General features: G+C 35.1%; 4 protein-coding genes across 12 annotated transcripts in view; 1 reads left to right on the forward strand and 3 right to left on the reverse strand.

The window, feature by feature from the left end:
* Positions 1–6290, reverse strand: part of LOC105218238 (synapse-associated protein of 47 kDa) — an 80002-nt gene extending 73712 nt beyond the window's left edge. For all 5 annotated transcript variants that reach the window (XM_054226234.1, XM_054226233.1, XM_054226232.1 and 2 more), the window contains exon 1: positions 5862–6290. In XM_054226234.1, the coding sequence (XP_054082209.1) occupies positions 5862–6082 (221 nt within the window). In that variant the 5' untranslated portion in view covers positions 6083–6290. The remainder of the gene's footprint in view (positions 1–5861) is intronic.
* Positions 6291–6919: 629 nt separating this feature from the next.
* Positions 6920–8861, reverse strand: LOC105218239 (mitochondrial import inner membrane translocase subunit Tim16). Of its 2 annotated transcripts, XM_011193682.3 has the most exons (4): positions 8553–8861; positions 8242–8463; positions 7194–8178; positions 6920–7118 (listed from the first exon to the last, which is right to left on the reverse strand). In XM_011193682.3, exons 1-2 carry the CDS (start codon positions 8713–8715, stop codon positions 8246–8248), a joined length of 381 nt encoding a protein of 126 aa, XP_011191984.1. In that variant the 5' UTR covers positions 8716–8861; the 3' UTR covers positions 6920–7118; positions 7194–8178; positions 8242–8245. The 2 variants fall into 2 exon arrangements, with proteins under 2 accessions (XP_011191984.1, XP_011191983.1); XM_011193681.3 differs by having other exon boundaries at positions 7194–8463.
* Positions 8862–9533: 672 nt separating this feature from the next.
* Positions 9534–24358, reverse strand: part of Fbxl7_1 (F-box/LRR-repeat protein 7) — a 280685-nt gene continuing 265860 nt past the window's right edge. For all 4 annotated transcript variants that reach the window (XM_054225169.1, XM_054225171.1, XM_054225170.1 and 1 more), the window contains 4 exons: positions 11603–12358; positions 10706–11539; positions 10441–10620; positions 9534–10375 (listed from right to left, as the gene is read on the reverse strand). In XM_054225169.1, the coding sequence (XP_054081144.1) occupies positions 9840–10375; positions 10441–10620; positions 10706–11539; positions 11603–12257 (2205 nt within the window). In that variant the 5' untranslated portion in view covers positions 12258–12358 and the 3' untranslated portion in view covers positions 9534–9839. The remainder of the gene's footprint in view (positions 10376–10440; positions 10621–10705; positions 11540–11602; positions 12359–24358) is intronic.
* On the forward strand, positions 18636–19174 carry LOC105218248 (PI-stichotoxin-Hcr2h-like). Its single transcript, XM_011193693.2, has 2 exons — positions 18636–18806; positions 18950–19174. Exons 1-2 carry the CDS (start codon positions 18719–18721, stop codon positions 19114–19116), a joined length of 255 nt encoding a protein of 84 aa, XP_011191995.1. The 5' UTR covers positions 18636–18718; the 3' UTR covers positions 19117–19174.

The raw sequence follows: 24358 nt of genomic DNA on the forward strand, positions 1-24358 counted from the left end.
CCTTCGTATCGAGTCCTTGACGGGCCAAAACAAATGGTATTCACACATTTGTGGAAGAAAAAACAAAAACAAAAATAGGCAAAAAAGCGAAAAACGAAAAAAAACCAGAGCATAGTGATGTAAAGGATAATTTCGGTTACGTTTGTGGTGTGTAGCAGTGCGGAATTTCGCGTTTACACACACATACACACAGAATGAATGTAAGTATGTATGTATGCAAGCATTACATCCGTGTGCAAGCGGAAAAGAGGGTCGCGTGCAAAAAGTGCATGTCGTTAAGAACGCATGAGGGGAGTGAATTTCGCCTCAAAAGTGTTGTTTTCGCGTTAAAAGGTTCAATGAAAGTACTTTTATTTTCATGATTATGCTATTTTTACTGCAGGAGGTAGTAGGTCACTTATGTTAGGTCATAAGGGCAGCAAGAAATATAGAAATTTAATATATATATGTATGTATAATTTATATTTGCCATGTTTCGGTGCTGAGTTACATAAACGTTGCATGCTTTTGGGGGCTTAATGAATTAATTTGAATTTATGTGAAAACAATTTAAATAAATAATGAGGAATTCTTTGTTTATTGCTTACATTTAGCATACTTTTAGGCAATTTATTTAATTTTTTCAACGACAGAAAAGTCAAATATTAAAATTAAACAAATTAAATGAAAAATTAATTACTTCATTCATTAAAAATATTAAAATATGTGTATCATCAAATCAAGCAAGCAGAATCTAACAAAAAAATCTTTAAAATAAGAAGAAAATACACATAATCAATAATCGTAGCATACATTTAGGCGAAAATATTTTAAATATATTTTTTAACTGCAGTAGAATTAATATAGATATTATAAGAAAAAATACCAAATTAGAAAAAGTGTTTTCCGACTCATTACAAACAGCATAAAAATATGCTCAATGGCAGCAATTATATGAAAGTGACTTTAGTAAAAATTGCAAATGCAAAAGAATTGAAATAAACGTGTTAGTGAAATAGAAAAAACGAAAAAAAAAACTGAAAAAAGTTTACGAAACAAATCACATGTGCTAGTTGTGCAGAAATCAACTGAGTCAAGTGCAGAGCGAAAATGCGAACAAGCGCAAGTTTAAAATAGACGAGAGACCGCGAGAGAGCATGAGAGTGAAGAAGTGAATTGCAAACAGCGCCTAAAAGTAGACTGCACACTTTACAGGCCACAACTCGAGTATATCGATCGAAAAACGACACAAATGCGATGTAAGAAAATGAAAAAGATATAAAGAGCACGAAAAAATCAAAGTACCAAATATGAGAGCGTGTACTCGCTGATTTTTGCAACTGGTAACATTCTTATAAACAAAAATTGAGCAAATTGTGCTGCCATGGCAACGACACAACGAAGAGGCAATTAAAGTAGTGGATATGAGAGTTTTTTGTTCTCTCGCTCACTGTTCTCAATTGATAAATTGTGATATATATTTAGAATAAAATGTTATTTTAAAATGAGAGACTTTAACTGCTGCATGGGCCATAAGAAAATTAGTACATTTTTTTTCCTATTTTCTGACAATAGGTACTCAATGGACGCCAACAACCCCCGTCAAGCAAACCAACACCCCACTCTCCAACGCCTTACACTCAAAAGTTGCCTCCACATACATACATATGTACATATTTTAAGCTTGCTGCTGGCTCTACTCGACATCAAGTGGTAACGGCTGAGTAGATGCTTCACTTTTGTGGTTTCTTTGGGTTATGGAAGTGGAATAAAGAAAAGTGGAGGAAATGTATAAAGACAGAGAGCGTGACTTTGCACAAGACCACCGTAGTCACTTTGACGGCATAGCGTCTTTTTAGTCACGCTGTTTCAATACCATTTTGTTCGGGGCGCAGAAAAGTATGCAAATATATGTACATGTATATAAGTAGGTATATATACCATATATTTATGCAATACATACCGATTTAAATAGCACAAATCGAGTGAGTGAAAAACAACGAAAATGAAAAGAAAAGAAAAATGTGGAAGAAAAAACAAAATTACGCAAATGCTATGACTCAACAAAATTGTAAGGCCTTATGCATGTCGCGCGTGTATGAATATTGTATGCGAGCGCATGGAGCACGAAAGTACTCATAGCCGAAATACATATGTACATAGCTACGCTTATTGTCATACTCGTACAAGTTGACAGACACACTCTCGAATGTGTGCCTACATATTTGCCCTTTTCCGCTTTTCCCATTATTTAGCGAACGCGTGGGTGGACGCCTGAGGCCTGTGACATTTGATATGCTTTATATTAGGAGCAGAACATGTGCGAGCTTGTTCGATAATAAAAAATGAAAAAAAAAAAATAAAATAAAAATAAAATGAAATAATGTGTAGCGAACAAGAAGAGCATGAAAAAAGAAATGAGTATGTCTAGCAGGAGGATTAAAGTTGTAAAGAAGTCAATAAAAGTGAAGTTGCTAAGCAGAGTAGGGGAACGCAGTTAGCAAACAGTACAGCGTAGGAGGGTTATTTGCACTGTGGTGCAATGTGAAACTCGGCAAAAATATAATGGGCTTTTGAAATTAGGATGAGTATATAGCGATGTAGAGGAAATAGAATGAATGAAGGTACTTGATACCGATTTTGAAAATAATTTCACAGCATTTTTTATTTCGAAAGTAAATATTTTGAAGCTAAAGGATGTATATATATAGTGTTATAGAGGTACTTGATACCGATTTTGAAAATAATTTCACAGCATTTTTTATTTCGATACTATAAAGATTGAAAATGATCTGAAATGAATAAGGAACTGGTTAATCCAATGCGATTTCGAAAAATGTATTACAATTGGAATACAAATTTTTCTTTAAAAAAATATTTGAAAATATTTTAAAATTAATTCAATTAGAAAACGCTTAAATCGATCACAGCATTAAAAATTAGTTCGATTATTACATAGAGTCTACTGTACCGCTATCAAATACTTGATTGCTAACCGATACCAAGGAACAATAACAGTCAAGGAAGTGAAACAAGAAAGTTCTGAAGATAAAAGAAATCACGGTTTAGCAGTGAGTTTAATACTCACCCACATACAGACAGCGTTATAAAAAGCTGTTTCCTGTATTGAAATCGTACATGTATATCATCGATATATCATACAAATAATTAAAGAAACGCACATAATTTGCAGAAATTCAAGGTAATAGTCCAAATTTATTGCCGCAGCAGTTGATTATCATAACAACACTTGAGAGCTACCCAAGCTGGTTAGTGCTTATGAGCATTACAACTATATATACATATATATGTATGTGTGCATGACAATATACGGCCGTTAATTATAGTAGCTCCCACTTTTCGGCATACAATTAAATGTACAATATTGTTAGCAATTAAATATTGATTACAGTCAATAAAGTGATAAGTGTGCTATACGCTAAGTGATGCTTTAATCTATTGTTGTTGTGATACGATAACTGGTAGTCAAACCAAAGCCGAATAGAGCAGTTAAGTCAATAAATACGTCAAGTGAGTGTGGTTGGCGGACTCATTTGTGCCATTACGATCAGTAAATTATTTGCACACTAAGGAAATGGCATAAAACAAATACATATAAATCTCTTATAAATAGTGTCTCGGGAGCAGTGTTTTGTAGGTATATCTATATATATGCATAATGACTGTGTCACTGGGCGGTTGTGCATATTTTTGTGTGAATGTAAAGTGAATATTTGTTTTAACATTGCAGAAGTAGATACAAGTGTAGAATTCAATGACAGAATTATGCTTGTTTTGTTGTTTAAATAGTTAAATTACATCAAGTTATGAAATATAAAATATTGTATTATATATTTGAGGAGTTAACTTCTAAATTCTTGAAATTATTTTTTTGTTTCTAAATAGTGTGTTTATAAAGAAAATATAAATCATATAAATATTACTCTAAAACAATTAAATCAATATAATTAATTTTCCATTTATATAAATGCTATTCCAAACTCGAATTTTAGATAAAAGTCCAAACCCGAAAGCGTTTGACGCATATTTGCTTTGACCACTAATACTCGTACTTCTACGTTGCTCATACGCCATGTCGTACATTTGCAGTAGAACTTCCATAACTGGATCTCTTGAATTGACAATAGAAGACAAATTTCTTACAAAAATAAACTGAAAGCTTTACATTTACCATAAGCACTCCCTCCGGGTTTAGGACTTCCATCTGCTAACTAATTCTAACAAAAAATTCTCTAAATCAACTTAAGTGTTGGACAAATTGTACCAAATGTCAAAAATTATAATTCATTATTTACAACTTTAAATAAATGCTTGTACAAAAACCAAAAGTAGCAACAACAAATAGCAATTCTACGGTAAGGTAAATAACTCATTAAAAAAAAAAAACAAAAAAGAAACAGTCAGCAAGGTCATTTTAACACGCTATGCTAGCATAAAATAAGTCTGCATGAAATATTTGCAGGTGCATAAATATACAAACACGCGAATACACAAATAGTCGCCAAAAATAAGAATACAGACTGAGAATGGTAAGTTCAAATAGCCATGAAGACCATGAAAATGAAATTATTACATTTAGCAAGAAATGGCAATAAATACAAATAAAAATAAAGTTTTAAAAGTATGGGTATTAACGAAGTTCAAATAACTGTAAATTCTTGCACAAACATATAGACATCTGAACTTGCTAGTGGGGAAAGTATTTATAACACAACAACATATATTTATTCACAACAACATAAAGTCATGCAATTTTTTATACATAACGTAGTGGATAGTAGAGAAATACAAAAAAAAACTGTTATATTAACTTCTCTCATAGTTTAAAAATATTATTCATAAAAGTCAGAATGGAGCAACAAAGTAAGATGAGAGTGTAAATAGTTAGAGCCCAGATTTAACAATTATTTTTACATATTATAATTATTAAGGAAGAGTGATTAAGAAATAAATTAATACAACGGTTTCATTGAAGCAAATAAAACAGTTGTTAACTTATTTTTACGATTATGACAGCCCGTTATTGTCCTTTTTTTTATTACTTTAATCTGGTAATGGCTGATAAGCATGATGTGTCAGACGCAGCCATTCTCTCGAAAGTTGGAAAGTTAAAAATGGCACAAAATGTTTCATTTTAATTTTCACTGTTACGTACTTGCATTGATAACAGTTATAACGGGGTTTGCGGATGGAGGTCATATGTGAGTATCTACTCATTTGCACTCCAACTCTCGCTGTTGTGGAGATTTTAATGGGCAACTCTGCAGATTTTGGGTTTGGCAGTTCAAATTCTACACGGACTAGTCCTAAGTTTGTTGGAAATAAATATTTTTTTCTTTATTTTAATAAAATCTAACTTACAGATAATTGTTTTTAATTATTGATTAGATACAAACAAATTAATTATTTGAAATTGGATTAACTATTATATATAATTGCAAGGTTATGTATACGTAGGGAGTAGTCAAATTGTCATTGACACAAGTATTGCAACAAAGTAGGTATGTAGGTCAATTTTATGGGAGCGCTTATTCAGTTATGCTCATGTGCATGTATTTAAATTATACATATGTATATGAAACCATGAATAAATTATAATTTGTTTACAACTATAAATTATCTAAAACATTAGTGTTCATATTTAAAAAAAACATTTTACGTAAACTACATGTATCACCTACATTCAATTCACTATGAAAAGAAGATATTTTGATTCAACATGAATAAATAATTGTTTGATTCTTCAAATAAACAGAAAACATCAAATATATTAACATTATAGTAATTAAAATAACTAAGTATCAACTTCCACTTGCAGTTAGCGGTTTATTATTTTATTTTTTCTTTTTCAAAGTACTCACCTTTTAGCGCCCTCTTCACCTTCAACAGGCTGCTCCCCACTGACGCCAGCCGCATTCGCTGCTTGTTCGGCGCCTGCAGCTGGTGTTGGTGCTGCTGTAGCAGCGGATACTTCCGGAGCGGCAACAGCATCTTGGGTAGGTGCAGGCACATCTTCGTCGGCTTGACCGCCCTTGACGGCGCCCACCAATGAAGTGAACTGATTTGTTAGACCAGAGAACATTTTCGACCACTAACGATTTTCTTGCTTCTACGAATTCCTTTCTATTCACGTAAAATATTTGCCAACGTTGCACTTGCTGGCTTACTGGCACTCTTCCTATATCAATCGATATGTGTGTATTGGTGGGAGTGTTTGACTCCAAGTAACTCGTATGATGGTTTATATGTATGTAGTGCTAGCGTAGACTTGTAGACGGCGTGCCGATTATGGGCTTAACGTAGTAACCAGTGCGTGGAAGAGCAGAGTAATGAGTACACTGCCAAGACAAGAATGTAGTGCAGATGTGCTTGGTTGGTTTGTTAGTGGGTGGCGATTTTTAAATACGCGTCACAACGCTTTTATGGAATGTACAATAGGTCTGCCCCGAATAAGAAAATTGGGGTTGATTGTTCGCTTGGAGAAAAAGTTCTCACGAATCTCTCACGTTTTCACGAGTTCTTTTACTGAATTGTACGATTGCTGTGACTGTTGACTACTTTGCAGATAATTTTTATGTTTTTTTTTTCAATATTTTACTTTTTGGCCAATATGAACTTTTCAATGTTAAGATTTGTGTTTAATTTTACTAACACATATTTTTTATAATATTTTCACTTCAATACTTTTTTTCAGAAAATAGATGCAAGATGAAATTGGCAATTATTTAACAGTGTGTTTCTTCTTTATAATAACCAATTGTAAATCAATAATTTTGTAATTTTTAGTTATATGAATTGTTTGATTTTCTGAAATGAAATAGGTACGTAAAATATTATATATTACACATAAATACTCGCGATTACTACTTAATATGTGTCAACGAGGACTTATTATTATAAAATTCCACACTTTAATCGATATTACATGCAAGTACGTTCAAGAAACGCGCACTATAGTATATAGGATGGCTGAACTGTAATGTTAGGTATGCTTTTGGCCACTGCTTTACAATGCTGATTTCTGGCTCAATATTTAGCTATATTTGAGAAAATATCTGACTTTAGAGACTTTTCAAGTAGTGCTTCCAACTTCGGCGAAGGTCCTCTGAAAACTGTCACTGCAAAGGAAACACAATTGCTAGAAAGCATTAGTTCGTTATACTGAGTTTCGCTGCAATGAGACTTTTACTCACGTTGGAATGTCTGCGCATCAATTCATGCAGAACGATAACGTTTCTAAATAGGAATCTGTTCTTTTGCTCCCACTGGTGGTGGGTGAAAGGAAATGAATCTTTGTACGTGTACTTTGTGCTGGAATTTCTCATCAGTTTTGACGTTTTCAAAAATGCATTCACTTCCTAGCTGTGTTTAAATTTACGAAACTTTTTAAAAATTTTATTAAGCAAAATAATTACTAATTTTTTTAAATAATATTTGCACAATTGGTTTGCCCACTTTTGTTTCAACCAATTTTATTTTGTTATCATTTTTGGTAAATGTTTTCTGTACGTATTTACAGTGTTGCATTTGCTTAAACGCAATTGGGTAAAATTGGTATCGGTATCGATAAATGCACATAAATCTAAATCAAATTTAATAATCTTTCAACTATTAAATTTATTTTTTAATTATCAATTATTAGTTTTTGATATTTTCTGTAGACGTTGATTTTAAATGTAAGCAATATTTACTATAAAAATTATTTAGGATAATAACAAAGACAAAATTATCATCTTCCCCTCCCACAACACCTATAAAATTAATTTTCAAATATTTTTCTTCATAGCATTTTGTTTATTAATATATATTTGTATATATATGTTTATATACATATTTTTTTCTGTTGTTGAAGTAGCAAGTTCATTTATATTTTCAGTTTGAAAAGCAGGAGACTCTGATAACCAGCCGATCTATAAACTGTACAAAGGAACTTTTATAAACCTAAAGTCTTCCAGCTACTTAATTGCAAAATATTAAAATAAATCCATATTTCTTCAGTGTCTTAACTACCATGTTCTTATTTACAAGGCCTTTGATCAATTTATAAAGTGGCCTGAAAGCACATTGATCTCCTGCTTTTGTTCATCTTTGTTACGAGGGTCATTTGTATTTTCGTTCTTCGCAATTTCGAATATTTTCGTTTACCGCTTACGTTAAATTAATTCTAGAAAAATTAACCTATTTATAGACATAAACAATTATGCGCAATTGATTAGTATTTTCATCACAAAGCCTTTGTACCTCATCACGTTTCACTTTGTTTTGACCGTGCCGCATCCATTTTTTGTTTTAGTTCGTGATCAATACGTTCCTTTGCACGTAAAACTTTTGATTGCAGATAGAATGAACCGCCTTTCGCTTTTTCATTTACTGCAAACAAGTGTTCATAGTTTTTAATAATTTTCTCAAGATCCTTCAAATCGTCCACATTCAGAATCTGTTTGGCCTCTTCCAATGTCATGCCTGCAGCGCAATTTCCACAAAAAAAAAAAAAAAAAAAAAAAAACAAATAATTAAAATAGTTGCATTATAACAATTAATATTTAATTTACCAGTACGCGCATTAGCCTCTGCTCGCTTCTCACCCTGTTGACCACCACCACCACGACGTGCTGCCTCCTGTGATGCCGCTATCTCTTGCTTTAACGCTTTCGCAAATGCACGTCCAATAGCTTGCCCGCCAAGTACAATGATCTGCGCCAAATACTTCGCCATACTTATATTATTTTCTTTCTAAATACCGGTAATGCACACATTCACTTTCGATACAATTTATTTAAGTGAAAATATTGTGAAACTTTTGGTCGGTACTGCGAAAAGTGATGTTTACAATTTGACATTACACAATCGTTTCTAACCTAAAACCTCTAGTGGTTTATCAGATGTTTTTGACGTATGTCGAAACGAACTTGGCAGCACTGTTGTGCGTCAACAGGGCGACACAAACGTTTTGATTTTCTTAAGTTAGGAATATTCATATAGGTATGTATTTGCTTTTTTGTTGTTCGTTAAGTTTATAAATAATAAAAATAAACTAAACACATTTGTTAAATAGTGTTCTTTGTCATTTATTATAATTACATACATACATTCATATTGATTTCATTTGTAATTTAAAAAGAAACAATTTACATAATCAAAAACAAACTGACAATTATACTAAATAAATTTTGTTTTATCGAATATTGTGTTATAATTAATGACATTTCAATATAATTTCATAATTTATATGTATCTAATGTATTTACAAGCTCGTTAAAGTATTTTTTATATAAATATTAAATATAATTAAATGAAGATGTAAACGTTTGTACAACGTTAGTATGTACCTATACACACATTATATCTACAAAATAAAAAATAATTTGCTAAGCATTGTTTTCCGTTAACTGACGAAGTTTGTCAGAACTAAATATCGTTTCGAAAGTTAAATTGATCTGGCGTTCAAAATAAGTTAACGGTATAATATGAGAGTCTAGAAGAAAACATTAATTATATTATATTGGCAATGTATGTGTGAATGTGATTGTATGTGTCTTCAAATTTGAATGCAAAAGTTATATTTTGAATATTTGCAAACTCCGGTAAAAAGTCGAAGTTTAGTTAAAATATAGTTTAAGATAATAACATTAAATGCAGAGTATTTTCAGTTTCAAGTAGCTAATTTAATACAGAACTATCTCTTCTGCTTTTCTAACGCATCGCAACTTGGTTTAAAATTCATTTTATGAAATATGAAATATTTGAATATATTGCCTCTATTCACCACGGTGAGATTCATACACTTCACTAAATATGTAAATAACTGCGCGAAAGCATATATCCAACTACTACTTCATTCAACAGAAGCCTGGATTTGTGTGTTCTATAACGCAGCGCTTACAGTACTTCTTCACCGCCCGATAGCCCTCGATCGATATCTGACAATCCTGTATATTCAATTGTTGTAGGCCACGGCAGTAGTAAGCGATACACTGTACACCGCGGTCTGTTATCATATCACAATTCCGCAAACTGAGCTTCTTCAAATTCGGACAGCTTTCGGCGAGTGCACGCAGACCCGCATCGCTTACATCGCACTTTCCTATGTCGAGTGCACGCAGTCGCGGGCAGGAATGTGCCAATACCGTGATGGAATCATCGCTAACTGCTTCACAGCCGCGCGCATTCAGATAGCGCAGCTTATAGCAACGACGCGCGATTACTTTGAGACCAGCATCGGAGACACGATCACACTTCGCCACGGAGAGGTACCGTAGAATAGCGCCCAGTTTTGCGAGTTCATATAGGCCGAAATCTGTAATGTTCACGCAATCGGATATGCTGAGCTCCTTGAGAGCGATACAAAAACTCGGCACGAATTTCAAGCCGGCATCTGAAAGCAGATTATATTAAAAGATTGCACATTAGAATGTAGTTGATATTGCCGGTAATATTCACCTGTGATTTTGATACAACGTCTCAGGTAGAGATACACCAGTTGTGGACAGTTTTTCACCACGATTTTAAGTCCGACATCGTCTAGGACAACGCAATCCGTAAGATCTAAATATTGTAGCAGCAGACGGCGTGGTTGTTCCAAATTTGGGTGCGTGCTAATGCTGACTACCTGCGTGCAACCTGGAAGATATAGAAGAGAAGATATAATATACTCCTTTCTAGCTTGAATACGTATTTTTTGCTAAACTCTTGCCGGCGTACTTACCCGTCACATCGAGATGTTGCAAATTTGTACATTTCGTAAGTACATCCATGAGCGCTTGATTGGTTACTTGCATGCATGTTTGCAGCTGCAGATGTGTCAATTCCGGACAGCGTCGTGTTAATAACTGTAAACCTTTGTCGGATATTCGACAGCCTTCAGAAAGCATTACGCGTTCTACTTCCGGGCACGAGCCGTTACATGTTTGCCCGCATAATTGCCGGAAAATCATTTTTAGCGTCTTATCGCCATTCAAATGTTCGCCTTTCAGCGAGATCACCTTCCAGAGTACGGGGCGCCAGGCGAGTTGATCGAAACGTCGACACACGCGCGCCAAAATGCACAATTCACAACTGTCGAACCAGTTGAAAATCTTCAAAACGACATCGTCGGGCAGCCGATCGAAGAGTGGACCCGAACGGAAGGTTTTCTTATTCCAAGGGGGCGGCACGACATTGTCGTGTCGTGTGCGCGTCACTGCGGTTAAAGTAGTGGTCGACGGTGGTGGATGGTGAACGATGCTATGCGTTGTGATTGTGTTCGGATGATGACCTGTTGGCGAGGGCGAAACGAGCGTGGCATAACCTTGATCTAGACTAGGTGAGAAGCGCCCGATGTTGCAGAGTCCATCGGAAAGACTTTTCACTTTGGTATGATGGAAACGTTGATCCAGCGCAAGGTTAGAGGATGCCGTATTGTTGCTGGTGCTGCCAAAATTTTCCAAATGATTGGACGAGCTGAATGCATCGGTCGGCGAACCGGTACGATTTAGCAGGTAACGATCGGAACCGCTCGTTTCGCTCGGACTGGAGGTGTGATGACGCATGTAGTGCGCGTCTAGCAAAAGAAAGGTACATATAAGAAGAATACTAAAAAAATAGTAGGGTTATTAATACTCACCCGCTAACCGTTCGGCTCCACTATTGTAATTGCATATATTACGCAGTCCGTCCTCAAGGAAATAGCGCTCATTCTGAAAATGACTCGCCTCCGAACCCAAAGGAAGTGCGCGTATCGCATTACCCAAGTACAGCGCGTCCATTTTCTTTTCCAAAAAGTATTGCATATTTCGTGTGCTACCACCATTGACCGTACTTGACACCGTCGGCACACTGCAACGCCCACCTTGATGTCTGGTTATGCGTCCGCCCGTTGTGCCTCCGCTATGTGAACCACTATGCGGCAGCTGATACATTTCTGGCAGCGTGTGATTACGTTGCTCGGTCGCATTCAAAGATGATGCGACTGCCGCAGCGCTTTCCGCATCCTCTTCAATATTAACCAATTCATTGAGCAGTCCATCCACCGTATCACCTTGTTGCGATGCTGATGGTGTGTAGATGATATCGTCCGCATCGATGCTGAGATCCGGCGATTTGCGTGACATCTGATACACCTGTGGATCGAGTGGACTGGAACTGAGTGGATGGTGATATGGCGGTTGATGATGCCCCGTCAGCGAATCGATGACGGCGCTACTGTTGCGTCCCAATGAGGCCAACGGACACTCGAGACTCGTAGGCGCTTGTGCGCGGCGTGCCGTCTGATGCGACATGCTGAACGCGTGGGCGGTGAGAAAAATCAAAGCAGCTTTGACAACAGCGACAAGGAAAACACGTAAAAAGGCGTTAGAAGCGGCCTAAAGTTGATGCTGAGCTGCAAAAAGAAAGAAATTGTTGTAAATTTTAGAATTTCAAATTATAAAATCCGGTAATTTAATGATTCTCTAGAAGTTTAGCTTTCTAAATATTCTTTAAAAAGGAGATGTTTGTCAGAAAAATTGATCCTTGGATTATTGAGGGAAACTTAATGATAGGGAAAGCTGTCAAACTCAAATTTCAATAGGCAAACCTAAACGGAAGTATTTTTGGACAATTACATCGATAGTAGAGACTCCATAGTATCAGACAACTTTGGCTTTGGCTTTAAACATTTCTGATTAAAACCCGAGATTTATCGAACTCGCGAAATTGTGTCGCTTCGAATTATATGTACGAAGTTGTGTATTTGCTACTCCAGAATAACTCAATCAACTTGTTTGTTCGAGTTCTAGCGATATGAGTAGTCGGGCTAAATTCGCATCCAAAGAACCTTCATGGAAAACCAAAAGCTGTGTCGATTTTATAAATATCCCTCCTTAGATGTAGATTTGTATATTTGTAATCGCAATTTTGTACACTTTCTGCTTTGCTTCAATGTTCCAATTTACAAGAACTCGCCTGTAACCAATCTCCAAGCAGCGATCTCTCGAACATCAAAAAGTACATCGATCTCGTGAGACTATGGCAGCGAGAAAATTATGGGGCGCTTCAGCTGCTCCCGAGAGTTTATTGCATTTTTACATTAAACCAAGCAATTGCAAGCGTTATTACAATAATATTTGTTGTTGTTATGCTGCTGGTCCTTTTCATACAAGAAAATATGCAAATCAACTGACGGACACGATCAATACGCTTACGTTACGTGCACGTAAGTGTGTATGCCGTGAGTGCGTGTTATGAGGCGACTAATCTACATGTGTATGGCATAAACAACAACAGCGACAACACTAACAAAAACAGCAACATTGTAAACCAAATCCATTGATGCCGCAAAATTACGACAGCTGTTCGGCATTACGACAAATACGTTTGGCAACAGAAAGGAAACGCGAATACTTTATTTTTATTTTTTATTTTTTTTAAATTCTTTTTTCAATAAATGTGCTACCACAATTAGCTACACTGCCGCCTTCCCATCGCTCAAGCCAAGTTAAATGCTGTGAGCACTATTGTCGCTACGGCCATCAATCGTGCCATTGGCCGTCGTGGTCATCGTCGCCCTTATTTGCTACCGAGATGCTTCTTCAATTCATCGACCGACTGCGCACAACCTTGGCTGCAGGGTGGGAAGGCAAGCCGTGTACACGTATGTATATGGATCAGAGACAGGTACCGACATGCTTTAAATGCACATTCCATGCTCATTATTTTGATGCATTTTCAGTGCTCCAGGCCATGCTCGCAATGTACCATCGCAGTTGCAACAACATTAAGAGGATACAGCACCTAACGTAATGAATGCAGCATATTCCTCGAATACAACACTATAGTAACAACACAACACTGGCAAGCAGAACTGAAAGTGGAATTTTGTCGATCTCAATTTGTCGTTCTACTTTTGAGAGCAGTATTCGATGTGTGTCTTAGACTTATTCTCAAATTCCAAATATTAAAATATGGTTTCTAAAAGATCTTAAATAATTTATTTAAAAAATCTATTATCTGTTTGGGATCTTCATAGGTAAAAACAAGTATGGAAAGGCTAAGTTCAGGTGGAGCCGAACATTTTATACTATCGCAATTGATTTATTAATGTAATGGACCCATAAATTCGGCTTAAAGTCCAATAGAATAACGAAAATCATTATATATAGTATATGAGGGTTGATATAATTCCTGAACCAATTTCACTCATTTTCATCACCAAGATACACTATAAACAAGACTATACGCTCACTTAATTTTGCTAAGATATCTACATATTAACCGATATATGCGGAATGAAGCCCACAGTATTTTTGAATATAATTAGATATATGGGAGCTTGGAGAAGTTATGACCCGATTTTAATAATTTGTGGTACAGAGACACACTATTAGAAGAAAAAGTCCACTGAATTACATTAAAATATCTGAGAGATGTAACGATATTTTCGGTGAAAAATTACACTTAGGTACTGAGTTCTTCATATTCGATAAAAAGTAATATAAAAGTTATAGTCCGATTTCGACATTTTTTCCATAAGTAAAGCCAGAGATGATACACAGTAGTTGTGAAAAGTTTTATTCCGCTATCTTCATTGGTTCCTTATTTATGTATCTATACATTATAAAGTGAAGGAAACAGATGGAATTCAAAATTGAGTTATATGGGAAGTAACCGTGGTTTTGAACCGATTTCGTTCATTTTCCATGTCATCAGAGTGTCAAGAAAGTATTATAAACCGAATCATTGAAATCGGTCGAGTAGTTGCTTAAAAAAAAAATTACCAAGTACCAAGTTTCGTCAAGATATCTTAATTTTGACTCAAGTTATACGTTTCACGTACAGACGGCAGACGGACGGACGGACGGACGGACAGACAGACATTCGGATTTCTCCTACTCGTCTCGTCATCCTGATAATTTTCACATATGTAACCCTTTATCTCATTCGTTTAGTTTTATGACTTACAAACAACCGTTATGTGAACAAAACTATAATACTCTCTTAGCGACTTTGTTGGTAGAGTATAACTAGTGTGACCAGCGTCCTCAACTCTAGCCGCTACACCGAGCTATCCGAGCACCTAAATACTTATAATTTGTGCAAGTATGTGTTCAAGTACATACTCTTATAACTTATATAGATCATCGGCGCAAATTTCCTTAGAGCAATGCAAATTCATACAAGTTCACTGGGCGGCAATTAGATTGGTCGCGGTGATTGCTGCTTAACTTGTACAACGAAGGGCGCACTTCGAGCATAATGACGGCGGATAAACTCTATGGGAATGATTATGCTGTGGGATACATTATTAATTATGTTCCTAAAAATAAAATTGTGTATAGATGGATTTACATCTTTATGTCTCAGATAAGAGATAAGACATTTCTGATATTTTTCATCGAAACCTTAAGGAATAAAGAAACCAGATTCTTTCGATTTTTTTTTAATGTTAAATCTGTGTTCTTAGTAAGCCATCCGTGGTAGGAATTTTGAACTTGAACTAATGTTCGTACACGTCAGCTCTACGTTTCCATATAAAACAAAAATTGCTTTTTGGATTTGGACCTACAATTGACCTTAGTTGCAGGAAATAATATTTATTTATTTAAATTCACAGTGCTTTTCCTCATGAGACTCTATCTTGACCTACTTTTAAAGGAGCATTTACAATCTTTGAATATTATATAAAGTCTTGAGTGTAGTCTAACTGTCAGCTGTATACTTTTTTAAGAACTCGAAGTACTTTTATTGTATTGTAGAACATATTACTTTTCTGTTACTACTTTCTTTTTACATCGAAAAATCAGTTTCTTTTACGAAGATTTACAAAAAAATTGTCATTTCCAGTTAAATTTATTCAAAATTTTGTGCACATAAATTTTCAGTAAAAAATAAATATTGAAGAAAATAAATTTAAAGAAGTTTAAAAACCAAAAAATAAAAATAAAAAATGCGCTATCAACCATGGAAGAAACCTTTTCATTTAAGAGCACAACGGACACCAATGAAATTCTGCAAATCTTTAGGTTTTAATTCAATATACTCAAGATTCTATAATGCGGCGAAACAGAAATCTCTCGAAGCAAGAAAACAAAAATTGGAGAAGCGCAAAACTTATGCTAGTGAAAATCGTATAATTAAAAGATCAAAGGAAGAAAGAGATAAAAAGGAGAAGATTCATACATTTGTGGAGCTCAGTCGAAAATATGACATGCTTCGTGCCGAGCAAATGAATCTGGAGAGGCAAATAAAAAGAAGGACATCAGTTCTACTCAAAGCGGTATATCGTCATAGGAAGAGCACACAAATACTCGGTGAATTAGAACGAACTTTGGCCACCTACAGTGAGCAGTTGAAACAGACTTTAAGTAATAATATTTTAAGTGCAGCTATTGAGCATGGGCTGAACGGCGGAACTATGGAAGCAAATCATAATAAATTAAATATTACACGGACAATGGGCGGTAGTGATTTACCTACGCAATATAATACCGATCTTATGCATACTTTCGTAAAGAAATTTACCATAATGCGTAATTACGCCCGACGTTGGATGCAGAAAGCGCACATCAAGAGAAGACGTAGTTCGGTGGATCTGGCTACATTGATTAAGAAACAGCAACGTTTGAGCTGGGAACCTTTTCGTGAAGCATTTGCATTACACATCAAAGAACCAATTAAGCCGGCAATAACCAATGAGCAATACGAACGTGGAAAATCGCTGAAATCGCACAGTCTTACAAGTTTTCGTAACACAATTAGCCTTCGAAATAAACAGAAGAGAGAGGAAAGCCTCAGAAGTCTGTTGGCTCCATCCGAAATTGTTGTTGCAAGCGAAGAGAGCAGTAAATTGCCAAAACGTACAAAAAAGCTCAAAATCAAACAAAGTGCCACTTCCGATATAGATGAGAATGCGAGGAGACAACGCACTGGTAAGAGAAGAGGTAGAGGACGTAGAAGATCAAGTCGTAAGAGTCAACAAAGCACTACCATTGATGGACTTAAAAAAAGACAAAAAAAAAGAAAAGCCAGAAGGAAAAGCATTAAGAGTCTCGACAATACGGGTCAGGATATGAAAGAAAGAGGAAAAAGTGCACGTAAAGGTCGAAAACGTCGCAGTAAAGATAATCAACGTCTCAGCAAAATAAGTCGGGATAGCGGTAGCCATGCAAGAACATTACAGACAGTTTCTGATGTGAACACCGATAAAGAAGCACTAATGTTCGAAGCTGTAAAAAATATGGTTGCTGTACAAACTGCTGCTGATAAATTTAAGGGCAAAATGATTGAAGCACAATCAGAAACGCAACAACTATTCCGCGTACTCGAAGAATACTGGGGTGTATCGTTACGTGAGGATTATACACTAAAGAAACTGGAACGTTTAAATAGTATACTTGATGAACTTATAGTTGAGGAGGAAAAGAAACCACAGCCACCACAGCCACTACCGCCACCTTCAGCGCCATCACCACATGCATCGAAACATGCACTAACTTCTCGTAAAGTTATGCCGAAACGGCGCAAACATGAAATACGTGATTTAGAGAAACTCTTGATATTACTCAAGGAGTGCAAGAAATGTCAAAAGAAGCAGGATAAGCTGAAGACTTCCAGGAGCGATTGCACCGTATTATGCCAAAAGGAATATTACGATGCCATAAGGAATGCAGCTGGACTGCCCGACTACTTTCCTGATGACTCGGACTTCAGTTTGATATGTTCTTGTAATAGCGTGATATAACGGGTTGTTGGGATAGAAGAATGTCTGTCGCCGCTAATTGCGAAATATTTTCAGTATTATTATGTACATATGTACTTGTATACTAAGTATATACTATGCAGTTTTAGCAATTGGAGCGCTGTCTGTTAAAAACAATGAAGTAAACACTGATACCTTATTGTTTTTAACAAAGAGAGCTATAACTGCTTGAATTTTATTAAAAAGACGTTGAAATTGAATACAAAATTTATATAAACGATAAACAACTGTTTCATTTTCTCACTAAGAACGGTTATAATGTTTGAAAATAAGTAATAACTGTCGACGGTTGGAACTATAGAGTGGTCAAGACTTTAAAAATAGTTGATAAAATCAAGTTTCTATAGTTGGATCCAGATTCAACTTAATTTGTTTTATTAGGCCTAACTTGGTAACGAAGTTTCCTTTGGATTGTTTACCGATTAAATATGAGTATTAGAGCAATTCAACTGAATTCTACTTAGAAGAAGTCTTGAAATTAATGTTGATATCGGTTCACACAAAAGACTTTTACCCTATTAAGTATCTGGTCGATGTTTGATCATCCGAAATTCGCTTAATATTCCAATTCTTGGATTCTTTTTTCTAAGAATTAACAAAACCTTATATGAAATACTAAAAATACAAATTTTACTAAATTTCTAAAATTTTGTTTTTTTATAATTGAACTTTTTTGACGATTACCGCTATTTATTTATTTATTTTTAATAACATAATGTAACCTTCTGGATGTAGGACTTTAGCCTACAAATACAGTTATTCAATGTACTTCTTTTGTTAAACAAACACGAACGTTAAATTGCTTTCAATGAATATGAGCTACTACTTGTTGTTGAATTCTATACAAATTTAACCAGCTGGTTAAATACTCCCAACTAGTAATAATGAAGACTCAACATGAATCATATTTATTAAAGAAAAATATAATTTTATCAGTCAGTAATTCAACAGCCGCTAAGACGTAGTCACAATTGGCGCTCTAAAATATAGCAGATAATTCAAAAAATGGCTGGTAAATGTGTGATTTTGTGTGTTTTCTTCTTCGTAGTACTCTTCAATTTTTTGACGGTGAATGCACAGAAAAAAAGAGATGGTAATAAGAATGACTTATGAGTTCAATTATTTGTAGTAAATATTAATTAATAGGTTTAAGACATCGACTAATCAGAACCAAAAACAAATATATTTTTAATCTAGTTACAGTGATTTTAAATTAGCTCATTGCATTATTTTCAGTGTGTTCTCTACCACGTATTGTTGGTCCATGTCGCGCTTTGCAACGGCGCTTCTATTATGACTCCAATTCGAAAGCTTGTAAGGTATTCTTCTATGGTGGTTGTGCTGGAAATGGCAATAATTTTGAAAGAAAAGCAGATTGCAAAGCTGCTTGTGTAAGAAATTAACATGTATCCTGTGTAAAGTGTTTGGAACTTGTGTTTAAATAAAGGTTTTTGGTAAAGACGTGTTGATTTGTTATTTTTAAAAGAAGCAAACAACTTTTTTTTTTAAATAAATCAGCTTCATGACGCATTTAAATTTAGATTGCTTCTGAAGTTGTACCATGAAAGATAACACAGCAATCATTGTTTTTATGACCTGGTGATCTTTTTATGTGGACCTTATGTTTTGGGGTCGCTGAATCCGAATTCGAGGTCCATTTAATCCAATTAGATCAGGGTTTTGATATAACCCCAGAAAACCAATATGGCGGACAGCGATTTTTAAAATCGCCTGAAACTCGTTACTCGGGGGTTCTCTGGGTCGCGAAATATATAGAGATCTTGTATAAGCTTTCTCTAATATCACTCTGAGAATAGTAAAAGGAATATGAATTCCATAGGAATATGAATTGATACATGAACTAACTGGAAAGTTGTAATCCTTTGGAATTTGAATATTAAGGAAATGAAATAGAATTTTAGCAGGTAACTCAGGATTTTGTAAGTATCTGAGAAACTAATGTGTACCATATATCCAAACTATATTGATCTTTTTATATTGGTATATTGCAACTCGAAGCAGAGAACTGCTAAAGCTAATGTGATCGAACTATAATCACTGAACTGCTATTGCTACTATAATGGAACTCAAAGCACCGAACTGCTGTGATCGAACTCAAAGTATTGAACTGCTATGGCAATCGTCATTCACAGAATTCACTGCTATGTAAAAAATGGGAACGCAGTTGCTATATGCGATTCTTCAATCACTGCGAAAAATACGCGGCAGTGAAATATCGCTCATCACTATTGAGTACGGCGACCATGTTCCTACATTTCCTTTTATCGAGCGACAGTAGGAATTTCGTGTACTTTTGAACTATAGTTTTATACACAACTATGTTTACCAAGTTCCTTACTAGATCATCATATACAGACAGTACGTGGGTTTACTTGCGTCGATCACGCTTATAGATGACAGTTTTACGCTTCTCTAGGCAATCGCGTTCACTATCTCATTACCCTCGATGCCTTTGTGGCCTGACACCCAGTAGAAGTGAAGTCCCTTATTGCTGGCGACATCGTCCAAAATAAATGGACATAAAAATAAACAAGCAGCTCGTCGAATTGTGCTTGTTTTGTTTTTTCTGCAGTTTAAAAGATACGTCATTGAAAGGTTTACCTCAAAATGTTATATCAATATATATATAACGGTTGGCAAATATACAGTAGCTAGTCTAGTCTAGTCAGTCTAGTGTACAACTCAAGGTGTTGAATTAACCTTCAAATATTTTAATGGTATAGTATTTGGTAAGCTATTCTATTACATAACAGCTGTACATTCACATGCGTGTGTTTTTAATCAAATTCTTGTATCAAATTACTAAAAACTTCTTTTCACTTGTTTAAACAAAAGTCGAGGTCGTTTGCGTTATTTGAAACACAACTATTATACATATAAATAGATACTCATCAAGAGCTGGTACACATAGTGTTTTTACAACTAACAATTATAATACTTCATCTTGAATATATCGTTTGAAGCGAATTAGCGAACATACAAAGTAGCAGGGATTTTCGAGTTGATCGTGGTATGAAGTTACGGATATTTGCAAAAAAAAAAACATCCAGAGAGTTCGGATCGGAGACACTAACATGGATTCTTGTACGAAGAAGAATAACGGTAGAAACGACTAACATATAGCTTGATCGTTCCCTGATTTATACATTCATGAGATAGTTATCGAATATATGTATCGTGAAATACGGGCTTTCTGATTTGTTATTTGTCACAAACGGAGGAGAACATCTTTAGTTCAAAAATGAAACCTAACAAGCTTTTCAAAAAGCCAATTTATGTAGAGAGTCAGCAAATTTTTCACAAAAATCATGCAGGTAATATGTTGATGGTTTAAATTAATGAATTGTCTGCAATTAGTATTGGTTCCAATCTTATTGAAATATGCTGAGAGTTCTTTATACTACTATACCGTCACAAATCGTATGTGGTTATATAAAAAGATCAATAGTAACACCACATATTCGATCAGAATGGACGAAGATTAGACCAGATTAGAATGTATGGAACTTACATCAAACTCTGAAACATTGCCTACATTTTGGATGTGCTTTCCAATGTGAGAGTGTATGGGCTGTTAACATAACTATTTTTATACTCTCGCAACAAAAGTTGCTAAAGAGAGGAGGGCGTGCCCCCCCCAAATCGGTTTTTTGTATATATCACGCAAACCAATAGAGCTATAAAACCAAACTTTCAGCAGTCGTTTTTTTAGCCATTTCCTTATACAGTCCAAAAATGACAGAAATCGGATAATAGCCACCCCCCCCTCCCATACAAAGGTTAGGTTGAAAATTACTAAAAGTGGGTTAACTCACTAACCAAAAACGTCAGAAACACTAAATTTCACATAAGAAATGGCAGATGGAAGCTACACTCAGATTTTTTTACAAAATGGAAAATGGGCGTGGCGTCGCCCACTTATGGGTAAAAAACCATATCTCAGGAACTACTCGACCGATTTCAATGAAACTTGGTTTGTAATAGTTTCCTTACATCCCAATGATATGCTGTGAAAATAGGCCAAATCGCTTCACAACCGCGCCTACTTCCTATATACCAGAACTTTGATGACTATCTGAACCATATGTGAAGATATCGGTGCAGAGCTTTGCACAAATATTATGTTTATAGTGTGGCAGCCCCATTCTAAAAATCGCCGAAATCGGACCATAGGTTTTTAGGGCCCCATATATCGAACACGAGGGCCTCGGTGCTTCTAACCTAATATTATGGTTTCCAACTTTCAATGGGCTTTATGCACTATATATGACGAATATGTGGGTCAAATTGTGTGTTGTATTAATAAAATAAAATAAATAAATTGCGATAGTATAAAATGTTCGGTTACACCCGAACTTAGCCCTTCCTTACTTGTTTTTATTTATATTTCTCAGAGTCCGAACTTCTGCTCCCGCGTATCTCATTCTGCTTATGCAGTATTCTGAATTTTAAGGATTGACGCCATAAATTGACTAATTTATATGTAAGTCATTCAATGGCTGCGCAAATGTCTGTGGCTGATTGCGATCTACGACTAACAGACAGGCTCATTAATCAAATGCTGAAGGAACAAAAAGCTTATAGGGAGAATAATGTGACTGTACTTAAGAAGTTTTAAAATTAAAAATAAATAAAAAACCACTAAACGCCAACGTATTTTTAAAAGTGAGAAAAAATTAACAAACCTTTTGTAGTTTTCTTATTGTTTTTGTTGTTCAAGTCACATGTTTTGTGTGGGCGTATGTGATTTTTCATGGCATAAATTTCACACATACATATATATTTACATATTAATATGCAACATAATGTAACACAAATCACTTGTTTCTGTTTTCCAAAAAAAAAAAGCAAAAATGTTGAACGCCAACTTCTAAATTTCTTTGTTATGTTTACACAGCCATACATATGTACATTTACATGAATTTGAATGGAAGAAATTTCGTGACACCGTTAGAGAAGTGAATCTCTACTATATACATATATTTAGTAAACATATAATAAATTAAGCATACACATATGTTATATACTTAAGCACACGCTTAAACCTATATATGTATATCCGCCTGTATGTGTATGTATGTGAAAATATTTTTTTTTGTTACTGCGCGTATTTTGTTAAGATTACAATCTTCTCGCCTCCAACGTGTTTAAGCATTTGATTTAAGTCCACAAATTAGGCATAACAGAAATATTTGATTTATGCAAATGCTATGCCGCTCATCTTAAGTTGCTGTGCTATGCCAGCTTTAAAGCATTCCTATTGTTATGTTCATAAAGGGCTTTGTCACAGACGAATAATGTATTTGACACTAAACGAAAGATTGGTAAAAGTGTAAAATTGACACTATTTCTAACGAGACAGAAACATACATATATTGGTGTGTGTATGTGTATGGGCGCGCGCTTATTTGTAGGCAGCAATATATCTTTACTGGTTTGTTTTAAATATTTTTTTTATCTAATATAAATCCCATATGTATGTATATATATACTCACTCATTTCCATTCTTTACAATATGTCTAGTTGGTATTTTAGAAAGTTTTATTTAGAATTTGCATATATGAGCACAAAAAATACAAAATATACATCAAAAAAATTAATAAAATCTGGATCTAAAAAAAATAATAAAAAACAAGTAAAGAAGGGCTAAGTTCGGGTGTAACCGCATTTTATACTCTCGCAATTTATTTATTTAACTTTATTTATATTATATAATACACAATTTGACCCACATATTCGTCATATATATAGTATAAAGTCCATTGAAAGTTGGAAACCATAATATTAGGTTAGAAGCATCGAGGTCCTGGTTCTCGATATATGGAGCCTTAAAAACCTATGGTCCGATTTCGGCGATTTTTAGAATGGGGCTGCCACACTATTAACATAGTATTTGTGCAAAGTTCTGCACCGATATCTTCACTAGTGCTTACTTTATATATTGTAAAGTAAACGATTCAGATTGTCTTCAAAGTTATGGTATATAGGAAGTAGGCGTGGTTGTGAAGCGATTTGGCCTATTTTCACAACATATCATTGGGATGTAAGGAAACTATTACAAACCAAGTTTCATTGAAATCGGTCGAGTAGTTCCTGAGATATGGTTTTTGACCCATAAGGGGGCGACGCCACGCCCATTTTCCATTTTGTAAAGAAATCTGAGTGCAGCTTTCATCTGCCATTTCTTGTGTGAAATTTAGTGTTTCTGACGTTTTTCCTTAGAGAGTTAACCCACTTTTAGTAATTTTCAACCTAACCTTTGTATGGGAGGTGGGCGTGGTTATGATCCAATTTCTTTCATTTTTGGACTGTATTAAGAAGTGGCTAAAAAAAACGACTGCAGAAAGTTTGGTTCATATAGCTCTATTGGTTTGCGAGATATGTACAAAAAACCTAGCAGGGGGCGGGGCCACACCCACTTCCCCAAAAAAAATTACATCCAAATATGCCAAATTTTATTTCCATAGCTTTATTTATGGGTTTGTTATGGCACTTTATGTGTTTTCGGTTTTCGCCATGTTGTGGGCGTGGCAGTGGTCCGATTTTGCGAATTTCATTTTCGAAAGTAACCTTCCTATGGTACCAAGAAATAAGTGTGCCAAGTTTCATCTAGATATCTTAAT

The sequence above is a fragment of the Zeugodacus cucurbitae genome, chromosome 2 (genome assembly GCF_028554725.1).
Source record: "Zeugodacus cucurbitae isolate PBARC_wt_2022May chromosome 2, idZeuCucr1.2, whole genome shotgun sequence".
Taxonomy (NCBI): domain Eukaryota; kingdom Metazoa; phylum Arthropoda; class Insecta; order Diptera; family Tephritidae; genus Zeugodacus; species Zeugodacus cucurbitae.

What these genes read in the sequence shown, in the direction of transcription:
- LOC105218239 (XM_011193682.3), bottom strand. Translation starts at nt 8,715, where the DNA reads ATGGCGAAGTATTTGGCGCAGATCATTGTACTTGGCGGGCAAGCTATT. An exon ending in AGAGGCTAATGCGCGTACTG is followed by an intron (nt 8,464 to 8,552) that starts GTAAATTAAATA and finishes ATTGCGCTGCAG; the next exon opens with GCATGACATTGGAAGAGGCC.
- LOC105218248 (XM_011193693.2), top strand. Translation starts at nt 18,719, where the DNA reads ATGGCTGGTAAATGTGTGATTTTGTGTGTTTTCTTCTTCGTAGTACTC. An exon ending in TGCACAGAAAAAAAGAGATG is followed by an intron (nt 18,807 to 18,949) that starts GTAATAAGAATG and finishes CATTATTTTCAG; the next exon opens with TGTGTTCTCTACCACGTATT.